The 11,720-nt window shown below is 45.8% G+C and overlaps 1 protein-coding gene across 1 annotated transcript in view; it reads left to right on the forward strand.

Moving 5' to 3' along the window:
• The first annotated feature begins 570 nt into the window (after positions 1-570).
• LOC110498383 (protein GREB1) overlaps positions 571-11,720 on the forward strand; it is a 40,392-nt gene continuing 29,242 nt past the window's right edge. Inside the window, exons 1-8 of the mRNA XM_090209631.1 lie at positions 571-771; positions 1,139-1,246; positions 1,433-1,609; positions 3,018-3,200; positions 6,432-6,548; positions 6,697-6,819; positions 8,443-8,580; positions 10,306-10,428. Coding sequence (XP_090065757.1) covers positions 618-771; positions 1,139-1,246; positions 1,433-1,609; positions 3,018-3,200; positions 6,432-6,548; positions 6,697-6,819; positions 8,443-8,580; positions 10,306-10,428 — 1,123 coding nt within the window. The 5' untranslated portion in view covers positions 571-617. The remainder of the gene's footprint in view (positions 772-1,138; positions 1,247-1,432; positions 1,610-3,017; positions 3,201-6,431; positions 6,549-6,696; positions 6,820-8,442; positions 8,581-10,305; positions 10,429-11,720) is intronic.

The raw sequence follows: 11,720 nt of genomic DNA on the forward strand, positions 1-11,720 counted from the left end.
GGAAATATTTTTGTATCCAAATCTGGCTTTAAACTTCTTCACAACAGTATCTCGGACCTGCCTGGTGTGTTCCTTGTTCTTCATGATGCTCTCTGCGCTTTTAACGGACCTCTGAGACTATCACAGTGCAGGTGCATTTATACGGAGACTTGATTACACACAGGTGGATTGTATTTATCATCATTAGTCATTTAGGTCAACATTGGATCATTCAGAGATCCTCACTGAACTTCTGGAGAGAGTTTGCTGCACTGAAAGTAAAGGGGCTGAATAATTTTGCACGCCCAATTTTTCAGTTTTTGATTTGTTAAAAAAGTTTGAAATATCCAATAAATGTCGTTCCACTTCATGATTGTGTCCCACTTGTTGTTGATTCTTCACAAAAAAATACAGTTTTATATCTTTATGTTTGAAGCCTGAAATGTGGCAAAAGGTCGCAAAGTTCAAGGGGGCTGTATACTTTCGCAAGGCACTGTATGTATTATTGAGAGAGAGATGACTCTGGATGAGTGTGATCGTGTGCGTGTGTGTAGGAGAGGTTATGTTAAGCTGTTAGCAGTAATGAACAAGGTCATGTTGAACTGGTGTGTGTTTAATCCTGTGTGTGTAGGTGTGCGATGGGGAACTCGTATGCAGGCCAGTTGAGGACCACACGTTTTGAGGAGGTGCTTCATAACTCCATCGAGGCTTCTCTCCGCTCCAACACTGTGGTGCCACGGCCTGTCTTCTCACAGCTCTACCTGGAGGCAAAGCAGCCAACCCTGCACAACGGTGTGTGTGTGTGTGTGTGTGTGTGTGTGTGTGTGTGTGTGTGTGTGTGTGTGTGTGTGTGTGTGTGTGTGTGTGTGTGTGTGTGTGTGTGTGTGTGTGTGTGTGTGTGTGTGTGTGTGTGTGTGTGTGTGTGTGTGTGTTTCTGTATATGTGTGCCACAGGAGGTTGTTGGGACCATAATTGTCTAGGACGAGCTTGTGGTAATGACTGGAGCAGAATAGGTGGAATGGTATCAAATACATCAAACAAATGGTTTTATGCCATTCCATTTGCTCTGTTCCAGCAATTATTAGCAGCCTCCCCTGGTGTGCGCACTTGTGTGTGAGTGTGTTATAACACTCTGTAATGAGCATGTGTGTGTCATTAGGCCGGGTAGAGAATGAGGATGAGGAGGAGGAAGATGGCTCAGAGTCCAACAGCCCTCCCGTCCCGTACAAGATGAAGCCCACGCCAGAGGGATGCTGCACGACGGAGGGTACGAACACACGGTTCCCTCAGCTCCACCCCCCCCCACTGTCTTACGCTGCCTGGCCTGCGTACTGTCTGGAGGAAAGAGATCTCTGTCTGTCTGGTTACAGGTCAGGGTAACACTGTTTAACAGTTTGTGTGTGCATGCGTGTGTGTGTGCCTACCTATGCGTGTGTGTGTGTGTCCTTCTCAGGATTCTGCCAGGCGGGTAGAGACCTGCGTCTATCCTCCCTGGTGTCAGAGCCTCAAGACGTGCCCCCAGGATTCCAGCTGGTAGGGGCCTTGTCTGCAGGCGCACCAGACACCCTGCTGGTGTGTGCAGTCGACCACAGGTTCCTGCCCGATGAACGGGGATGCAACGCACTGCTGGGTGAGACACACACACACACATATATAAAGCCCAGTCTGTAGCAGGGCTAGGCAACCCCTGGTCCAGCGGAAAGGAAAAGAAAGGTTAAAGGTGAGAGGATAGACAGGGAGAAAGAGATTGAAGAGATTGAGAAAGAGTGGCGGTGGAGTGAGGTTTGCAGTTAGATGGATGGACAGAGGGAGAGTGGGGTTAGCAGCAGCTACAATGAGAGGGAGAGTGGGGTTGGCAGCAGCTACAATGAGAGAGGGAGAGTGGGGTTAGCAGCAGCTACAATTAGAGAGGGAGAGTGGGGTTGGCAGCAGCTACAATGAGAGAGGGAGAGTGGGGTTAGCAGCAGCTACAATGAGAGGGAGAGTGGGGTTGGCAGCAGCTACAATGAGAGAGGGAGAGTGGGGTTGGCAGCAGCTACAATGAGAGAGGGAGAGTGGGGTTAGCAGCAGCTACAATGAGAGCGGGAGAGGGGTTGACAGCAGCTACAATGAGATAGGGAGAATGGGGTTAGCAGCAGCTACAATTGGAGAGGGAGAGTGGGGTTAGCAGCAGCTACAATTGGAGAGGGAGAGTGGGCTTGGCAGCAGCCACCATGAGAGAGGGAGAGTAGGGTTGACAGCAGCTACAATGAGATAGGGAGAGTGGGGTTACGAGCAGCTACAATGAGATAGGGAGAGTGGGGTTGGCAGCAGCTACAATGAGAGAGGGAGAGTGGGGTTGGCAGCAGCTACAATGAGAGAGGGAGAGTGGGGTTGGCAGCAGCTACAATTAGAGAGGGAGAGTGGGGTTAGCAGCAGCTACAATTAGAGAGGGAGAGTGGGGGCTGGAAATGGAATGGGACTGAGTGATGGATTGAAAGTAAGAAAGAGAGAATGACAGAGAAAGAGAGAGAGAGTCTATAGAGAACAGGGTCAGGGTAGCTGACTGCAGTCACACACACATTATTAGTCCCTCTACCTGGGCTCTGCTACACACATACACACACACACACATTATTAGTCGCTCTACCTGGGCTCTGCTACACACATACACACACATTATTAGTCCCTCGACCTGGGCTCTGCTACACACATACTCACACACATTATTAGTCCCTCTACCTGGGCTCTGCTACACACATACACACACACATTATTAGTCCCTCTACCTGGGCTCTGCTACACACATACACACACACACACAGACACACATTATTAGTCCCTCCACCTGGGCTCTGCTACACACATACACACACACACATACACACACACAAACACACACACCCGGAACACCAACCCACAGCCCAGCTGTAACCATGGAAAAATCATCACTCACACACTCTTTCTCTTGCTACGGGAGAAAAGGGTTACTGTTACTCCACTGAGTCACCACATGATACACACACACACTGACCCAGTGTTTGTGTGGTCATCCTCAGGGTTCTCGGGGAACTGTATAGGCTGTGGAGAGAAGGGTTTTCGCTACTTCACAGAATTCTCCAACCACATCAACCTGAAGCTGAGCACCCAGCCCAAGAAACAGAAGCACTTAAAGTACCATCTGTACAGGAACAACCAGGGACAGCTGGTCAGAGGGGCTGCTATCTGCTGGAAGGGCCTCGGTAAGACGGCAGGGGGATCCTCTGCATTAACTGTAGACTCGTACATTTCCTCAGTGAAAACAATATACTTCATTTTTTCAACCTTTATTTAACTAGACAAGTCAGTTAAGAACAAATTGTTTTTTACAATGATGGCCTATCCCTGCCAAACCCTAACCTAACCCAGACAACGCTGGGCCAATTGTGCACCGCCCTATGGGACTCCAAATCCCATCCGGTTGTAATACAGCCTGGAATCAAACCAGGGCCTGTAGTGACGCCTCTAGCACTGAGATGCAGTGCCCTAGACCACTGCGCCACTTAGGAGCTGAGCAAATTTCAAATAGGCTTTTTACCAAAGGACTGTACGTATTCACCCTGCACACGCTAATTGCACAAGTAAACAAACCAAAATAAAGGCAAAGTCTTCTTATGCTTTGTGGATTTCTAAATAAGATTTTGACTCAATTTGGCTCAAGGGTCTGCTATACAAATTGATGGAAAGGGGTGTTGGGGGAAAAACATACAACATTATAAAATCCATGTACATAAACAACAAGTATGTGATTAAAAATGGCAGAAAACACACATTTCTTTCCACAGGGCCGTGGGGTGAGACAGGGATGCATCTTAAACCCCACCCTCTTCAGCATATGTATTAATGAATTGGAAAGAGCACAAGAACAGTCTGCAGCACCCGGCCCAGACCTGGGCCCTGAGAGTAAATCTTAGTTTGACAAAAATAATTGAGACTTTGCATGCAGAATTCTGCAAAAATATCCTCTGTGTACAACGTAAAACAGCAAATTATGCATGCATAGTAGATTTAAACTGATACCTGCTAATTATCAAAATCCAGAAAATAGCCATTACATTTTACAAACACCTAATTGGAAGCGATTCCCAAACCTTCCATAACAAAGTCATCACCTACAGAGAAATTAACCTGGAGAAGAGCCCCCTAAGCAAGCTGGTCCTGGGGCTCTGTTCACAAACATAAGCCCCAGGACAGCAACACAATTAGACCCAACCAAAACATGAGAAAACCAAAAGATAATTACTTGACACATTGGAAAGAATTAACAAAAAAACTGAGCAAACTAGAATGCTATTTGGCCCTAAACAGAGAGTACACAGTGGCAGAATACCTGACCACTGTGACTGACCCAAACGTAAGGGGAACGTTTGACTATGTACAGACTCAGTGAGCATAGCCTTGCTATTGAGAAAGGCTGCCATAGGTAGACCTGGCTATCAAGGGAAGACAGGCTATGTGCACACTGCCCACAAAATGAGGTGGAAACTGAGCTTCACTTCCTAACCTCCTACCAAATCTATGGCCATATTAGAGACACATGTTCCCTTCAGATTACACAGACCCACAAATCATTTGAAAAGGGCAACCTTGAAGTGAAGAACAAACACCATTGTAAATACATCCCATATTTATGATTATTTATTTTCTTTAACTACTTGCACATCGTTACAACACTGTATATAGACATAATAGGACATTTGAAATATCTTTATTATTTTGGAACTTCTGTGAGTGTAATGTTTACTGTTCATTTTATTGTTTATTTCACTATTGTTTATTATCTATTTCACTTGCTTTGGCAATGTAAACATATGTTTCCCATGCCAATAACGCCCCTTGAATTGAGAGAGAGCGAGAGAGAGAGCGAGAGAGAGAGATTAAAGAGAGAGAGAGATTAGAGAGAGAGATATATTAGAGAGAGAGAGAGATTAGAGAGAGAGAGAGAGAGAGAGATTAGAGAGCGAGAGACAGAGAGAGATGAGAGAGATTAGAGAGAGCGAGAGATTAGAGAGAGAGATTGGAGAGAGAGATATATTAGAGAGAGAGAGAGATTAGAGAGAGAGAGAGAGAGATTAGAGAGTGAGAGACAGAGAGAGATTAGAGAGAGAGAGAGATTAGAGAGAGAGATATATTAGAGAGAGAGAGAGATTAGAGAGAGAGATATATTAGAGAGATAGAGAGATTAGAGAGAGAGAGAGAGAGATTAGGGAGCGAGAGACAGAGAGAGATTAGAGAGATTAGAGAGAGAGAGAGAGAGAGATTAGAGAGAGAGATTGGAGAGAGAGATTAGAGAGAGAGATTGGAGAGAGAGAGAGAGATTAGAGAGAGGGATTAGAGAGAGAGAGAGTTAATAGAGAGAGATTAGAGAAAGAGAGAGATTAGAGAGAGAGAGAGATTAGAGAGCGAGAGACAGAGAGAGATTAGAGAGAGAGAGAGAGATTAGAGAGCGAGAGACAGAGAGAGATTAGAGAGAGAGAGAGAGAGAGAGATTAGAGAGAGAGATTGGAGAGAGAGATTAGAGAGAGAGATTGGAGAGAGAGAGAGAGATTAGAGAGAGAGAGTTAATAGAGAGAGATTAGAGAGAGAGAGAGATTAGAGAGAGAGAGATTAGAGAGAGAGAGATTAGAGAGAGAGAGATTAGAGAGAGAGAGAGAGATTAGAGAGGGAGAGACACAGAGAGAGAGAGAGACAGAGAGCGATTATAGAGATTGGAGAGAGAGAGAGAGATTAGAGAGAGAGATTGGAGAGAGAGAGAGATTAGAGAGAGAGAGAGAGATTAGAGAGAGAGATTAGAGAGAGAGAGTTAATAGAGAGAGATTAGAGAGATAGAGAGAGAGAGATTAGAGAGAGAGAGAGAGATTAGAGAGAGAGAGAGAGAGATTCGAGAGAGAGAGAGAGATTAGAAAGAGAGAGAGAGAGAGAGATAGTTTATATCAGTGGTTAACGCTCTCCTGTGTTTCTATGCTGTAATTTTGTAGACAGGGCTTGTCTGGGGGAGGTGTATTTAGGATGGGGGGGGGGGGGGGGTCTGTGACCCTACCTGTCTTTACAGGTGTGGAGGGCAGAGGTCTGGGGTCAGGGTTTAGGACAGGAGTCAGAGGGTAAATAGGAGTCAGAGCCTGTGGCTAGACTTACTGTGTTACTGATTAAGCCTGTGATGTTTCACAGGACAGAGACAGTTAGTCCAGCTACATGCTGGGCAGTCTTATGCTCCCTGACTGAACAGGAAGGGGGTTTGGAATGAGTTTCAGAGCTACAGTACAGTAACTAGAGTAGAGCTTACATTAACACGTTAGTACCATTTACATTATCATAATCACTGGAGTGACTCTAGTGCTCTTATTGGAAGAAAAAAAACATTAGTTCTCTCAAATTAGTATTGTGTGTTACTGTATTGTCGATTGTATTGTATACTGTCGATTCTGTCTTTTCAGAGAGCAGAGGGAGACAGACAGTGCCCAACGCCTCTGACGGGCATGTAACCTCAGACGATCACTTCCCCAACCCAGCAGTCACCGCTCACCCTGCACACACACCCGGGAACTACACAGGTACACACACACACAAATACACACACATACTCACAGACATACCCACACACACACATACCGTGCACACACTCACATAAATCCCCCCTCCACACACACACTATGTAAGTGTCTGCTAGATTACCATTGTTGTTGTTTTTCACTCCTCTAGCCAGTTTCCCTTTAGAACCCATTGCCCCCCCTCCCCGCAACGGGAGCCACATCCCCCTATCCCAGAATCCTCTGCCCCAGACTCCCATACTGTCGAAAGGACCTGGGAGACCCACAGTTATATGTAACCCGTGTGTGTGTGTGTGTGTGTGTGTGTGTGTGTGTGTGTGTGTGTGTGTGTGTGTGTGTGTGTGTGTGTGTGTGTGTGTGTGTGTGTGTGTGTGTGTGTGTGTGTGTGTGTGTGTGTGTGTGTGTGTGCGTGCGTGTGTGTGTGTGTGTGTGCGTGCGTGCAGACGTGTCGTGCATGTGTTTCTATACTAGTATGCATGTTTGTTTATGTTTCTTATGAAGGCGTACAACATAGAATTACATATTCATTCTAGAATCTCTATGGGGTAGGAGGCATGCCTTTAAATGTGTGTGTTATCATTGTAGCCTCCCCTCCCCTTTCTCTCATCTTCCCACCTCCCCCTGAAAGGGAGAGCTTCTGTGTTTTATCAGTCTAAAGTACCCAGTAGGAGACGGCTGTATTGTGTGCGTGGGCCCATATTGTTACGACCCTCTTTCATTCAGCAACACTTCCCCACTAAAAGTCTACCTCTCTCTTTTCTCTGCCTCTTCCTTCCTCTATCTCTGAGCTCAATAAAAGCAGGGCAGTAAAAAGTAATTATCTTTCAATTCAATTCAATTCAAAGGGCTTTATTGGCATGGGAAACATGTTTACATTGCCAAAGCAAGTGAAGTAGATAATAAACAAAAGTGAAATAAACAATCAGAAATTAACAGTAAATATTACAATGACAAAAGTTTCAAAATAATTTCTCTCTTTCTCTTTCCCTCTTTCTTTCCCCCTTTCTCTCTTCCCTTTCTCTCTTTCTCTCTTTCCCTCTTTCTTTCCCCCTTTCTCTCTTCCCTTTCTCTCTTTCCCTCTCTCTCTTTCCCTCACTCTCTCTTTCCCTCACTCTCTCTTTCCCTCTTTCTCTCTTTCCCCCTCTCTCTTTCCGTCTCTCTCTCTTTCCGGCCGTCTCATTCTCAGTCTTAGTTGTAAAGTTGAAGGTTTCCTTCCTGCCACTCTGGGTTTTGATAGGGGTGTTTCAACACGTGGGCCCTTTGGTCTTTGTCTCTGTTGCTGCATAAGAAGAGAGCAGGCAGAGTGGTGAGGGAAGACAGCATGTATAGAGGGGAAGAGGAGGAGCTGGTTAATGTATAACAAAGACCATGCTATCTTTATGATCAATACTGAGCTACAGTTATACTGCAGTGGCTGGCTGGCTGGCTGGCTGACTGGCTGGTTGACTGATTGGCTGGCTGGCTGGTTGACTGGCTGGTTGACTGATTGGCTGGCTGGCTGGCTGGTTGACTGATTGGCTGGCTGGCTGGTTGACTGGCTGGTTGACTGATTGGCTGGCTGGCTGCCTGGCTGGTTGACTGCCTGGTTGACTGGCTGGTTGATTGATTGGCTGGCTGGCTGGCTGGTTGACTGACTGGCTAGCTGGCTGGTAGACTGGCTAGCTGGTTGACTGGCTGGCTGGCTGGTTGGTTGGTTGACTGGTTGGCTGATCTGTTGGATAAAAGTAGTATAAATGAATGAACAAAGAAACAAAGACACAAAGTGAAACAGAATTTAGGGTGCCGTATGATATAATGAATGAATGTCAGCTGTTCTTCAAGAGGACATCATTCTGTGCTTTCTGAAACATCCCCCACGCCCAATACATACATAATAATGTGTTGCTTGTCCTGTCAGGTACACTCAATACGGGACCGCCTAAAAAGAGACACAAAGGCTGGTCTCCTGAGTCTTCTGCTGGGGCTGAGTCTGCTGTGAAGACCCCCCTATCTTCCTCCTCCTCTTCCTCATCACTCACCAATTGGACCAAACCAGGTAGGAGAGCTCAGAGAGAGAGAGAGGGAGAGAGAGAGCTTGTGTGTGTGTGTGTGTGTGTGTGTGTGTGTGTGTGTGTGTGTGTGTGTGTGTGTGTGTGCGTACGTGTGTGTCTTCTACATGGTGTAGTTACCACTGTTTCAGTCTTCTACAGGGTGTAGTTACCACTGTATTAGTCTTCTACAGGGTGTAGTTACCACTGTATCAGTCTTCTACAGGGTGTAGTTACCACTGTATCAGTCTTCTACAGGGTGTAGTTACCACTGAATCAGTCTTCTACAGGGTGTAGTTACCACTGTATCAGTCTTCTACAGGGTGTAGTTACCACTGTATCAGTCTTCTACAGGGTGTAGTTACCACTGTATCAGTCTTCTTCAGGGTTTAGTTACCACTGTATCAGTCTCCTACAGGGTGTAGTTACCATTGTATCAGTCTTCTACAGGGTTTAGTTACCACTGTATCAGTCTCCTACAGGGTGTAGTTACCATTGTATCAGTCTTCTACAGGGTGTAGTTACCACTGTATCAGTCTTCTACAGGGTGTAGTTACCATTGTATCAGTCTTCTACAGGGTGTAGTTACCACTGTATCAGTCTTCTACAGGGTGTAGTTACCACTGTATCAGTCTCCTACAGGGTGTAGTTACCATTGTATCAGTCTTCTACAGGGTTTAGTTACCACTGTATCAGTCTCCTACAGGGTGTAGTTACCATTGTATCAGTCTTCTACAGGGTGTAGTTACCATTGTATCAGTCTTCTACAGGGTGTAGTTACCACTGTATCAGTCTTCTACAGGGTGTAGTTACCACTGTATCAGTCTTCTACAGGGTGTAGTTACCACTGTATCAGTCTTCTACAGGGTGTAGTTACCACTGTATCAGTCTTCTACAGGGTGTAGTTACCACTGTATCAGTCTCCTACAGGGTGTAGTTACCATTGTATCAGTCTTCTACAGGGTTTAGTTACCACTGTATCAGTCTCCTACAGGGTGTAGTTACCATTGTATCAGTCTTCTACAGGGTGTAGTTACCATTGTATCAGTCTTCTACAGGGTGTAGTTACCACTGTATCAGTCTTCTACAGGGTGTAGTTACCACTGTATCAGTCTTCTACAGGGTGTAGTTACCACTGTATCAGTCTTCTACAGGGTGTAGTTACCACTGTATCAGTCTTCTACAGGGTGTAGTTACCATTGTATCAGTCTTCTACAGGGTGTAGTTACCACTGTATCAGTCTTCTACAGGGTGTAGTTACCATTGTATCAGTCTTCTACAGGGTGTAGTTACCACTGTATCAGTCTTCTACAGGGTGTAGTTACCACTGTATCAGTCTTCTACAGGGTGTAGTTACCATTGTATCAGTCTCCTACAGGGTGTAGTTACCACTGTATCAGTCTTCTACAGGGTGTAGTTACCACTGTATCAGTCTCCTACAGGGTGTAGTTACCATTGTATCAGTCTTCTACAGGGTGTAGTTACCATTGTATCAGTCTTCTACAGGGTGTAGTTACCACTGTATCAGTCTTCTACAGGGTGTAGTTACCACTGTATCAGTCTTCTACAGGGTGTAGTTACCACTGTATCAGTCTTCTACAGGGTGTAGTTACCATTGTATCAGTCTTCTACAGGGTGTAGTTACCACTGTATCAGTCTCCTACAGGGTGTAGTTACCACTGTATCAGTGTCTCTCTTCTTTTTTGCTACGTACTGTGTTCCTGTGTCCACAGACAATGCCCCTCCAGTGAGTCTGTCCCAGGGGTCCTCCAACTCCCCCTCTCCTCCCGGGCCGTCTGTCACAGTGCCTGATCAGCTGCTACACACCTGCAGACTCCAGCCAATCATCTTCAGTGGTCAGACTGAGTGTGTGTGTTTGTGTGTGTGTGTGTGTGTAGTTCCTGTACCTCAGTGACATTAAATGCAAGATTGTAACAAAACTCAGCAAACACTGTGGTCCTTGAGGACTGGAGTCTGAGCCACTGTCTTAAAGCCTCTTAGCTTAGCAGTGGACAGAATGGTCCTCCTATAGCCACCCCTTCACCTCAATCTGTCACTCCACCTGTCTGTCTGTCTGTCTGTCCCTCTCTCTCTATCAACCACCCCTTCAAATCAAATCAAATGTATTCATATAGCCCTTCGTACATCAGCTGATATCTCAAAGTGCTGTACAGAAACCCAGCCTAAAACCCCAAACAGCAAGCAATGCAGGTGTAGAAGCACGGTGGCTAGGAAGAACTCCCTAGAAAGGCCAAAACCTAGGAAGAAACCTAGAGAGGAACCAGGCTATGAGGGGTGGCCAGTCCTCTTCTGGCTGTGCCGGGTGGAGATTATAACAGAACATGGCCAAGATGTTCAAATGTTCATAAATGACCAGCAGGGTCAAATAATAATAATCACAGTAGTTGTCGAGGGTGCAACAAGTCAACACCTCAGGAGTAAATGTCAGTTGGCTTTTCATAGCCGATCATTAAGAGTATCTCTACCACTCCTGCTGTCTCTAGAGAGTTGAAAACAGCAGGTCAGGGACAGGTAGCACGTCCGGTGAACAGGTCAGGGTTCCATAGCCGCAGGCAGAACAGTTGAAACTGGAGCAGCAGCACGGCCAGGTTGACTGGGGACAGCAAGGAGTCATCATGCCAGGTAGGTCACACGTCTTGTGACCATAGCGTACGTGTAGGTATATACGGCAGGACCAAATCAGAAAGATAGGTAGGAGCAAGCCCATGTAATGCTTTGTTGGTTAGCAGTACAACCTTGAAATCAGCCCTTGCCTTAACAGGAAGCCAGTGTAGGGAGGCTAGCACTGGAGTAATATGATCACATTTTTTGGTTCTAGTCAGGATTCTAGCAGCTGTTTTTAGCACTAACTGAAGTTTATTTAGTGCTTTATCCGGGTAGGCAGAAAGTAGAGCATTGCAGTAGTCTAACCTAGAAGTAACAAAAGCATGGATTAATTTTTCTGCATCATTTTTGGACAGAAAGTTTCTGATTTTTGCAATGTTACGTAGATGGAAAAAAGCTGTCCTTGAAACAGTCTTGATATGTTCGTCAAAAGAGAGATCAGGGTCCAGAGTAACGCCGAGGTCCTTCACAGTTTTATTTGAGACGACTGTACAACCATCATGATGAATTGTCAGATTCAACA

Source organism: Oncorhynchus mykiss, chromosome 19 (genome assembly GCF_057628025.1).
Source record: "Oncorhynchus mykiss isolate SJ-2025 chromosome 19, ASM5762802v1, whole genome shotgun sequence".
Taxonomy (NCBI): domain Eukaryota; kingdom Metazoa; phylum Chordata; class Actinopteri; order Salmoniformes; family Salmonidae; genus Oncorhynchus; species Oncorhynchus mykiss.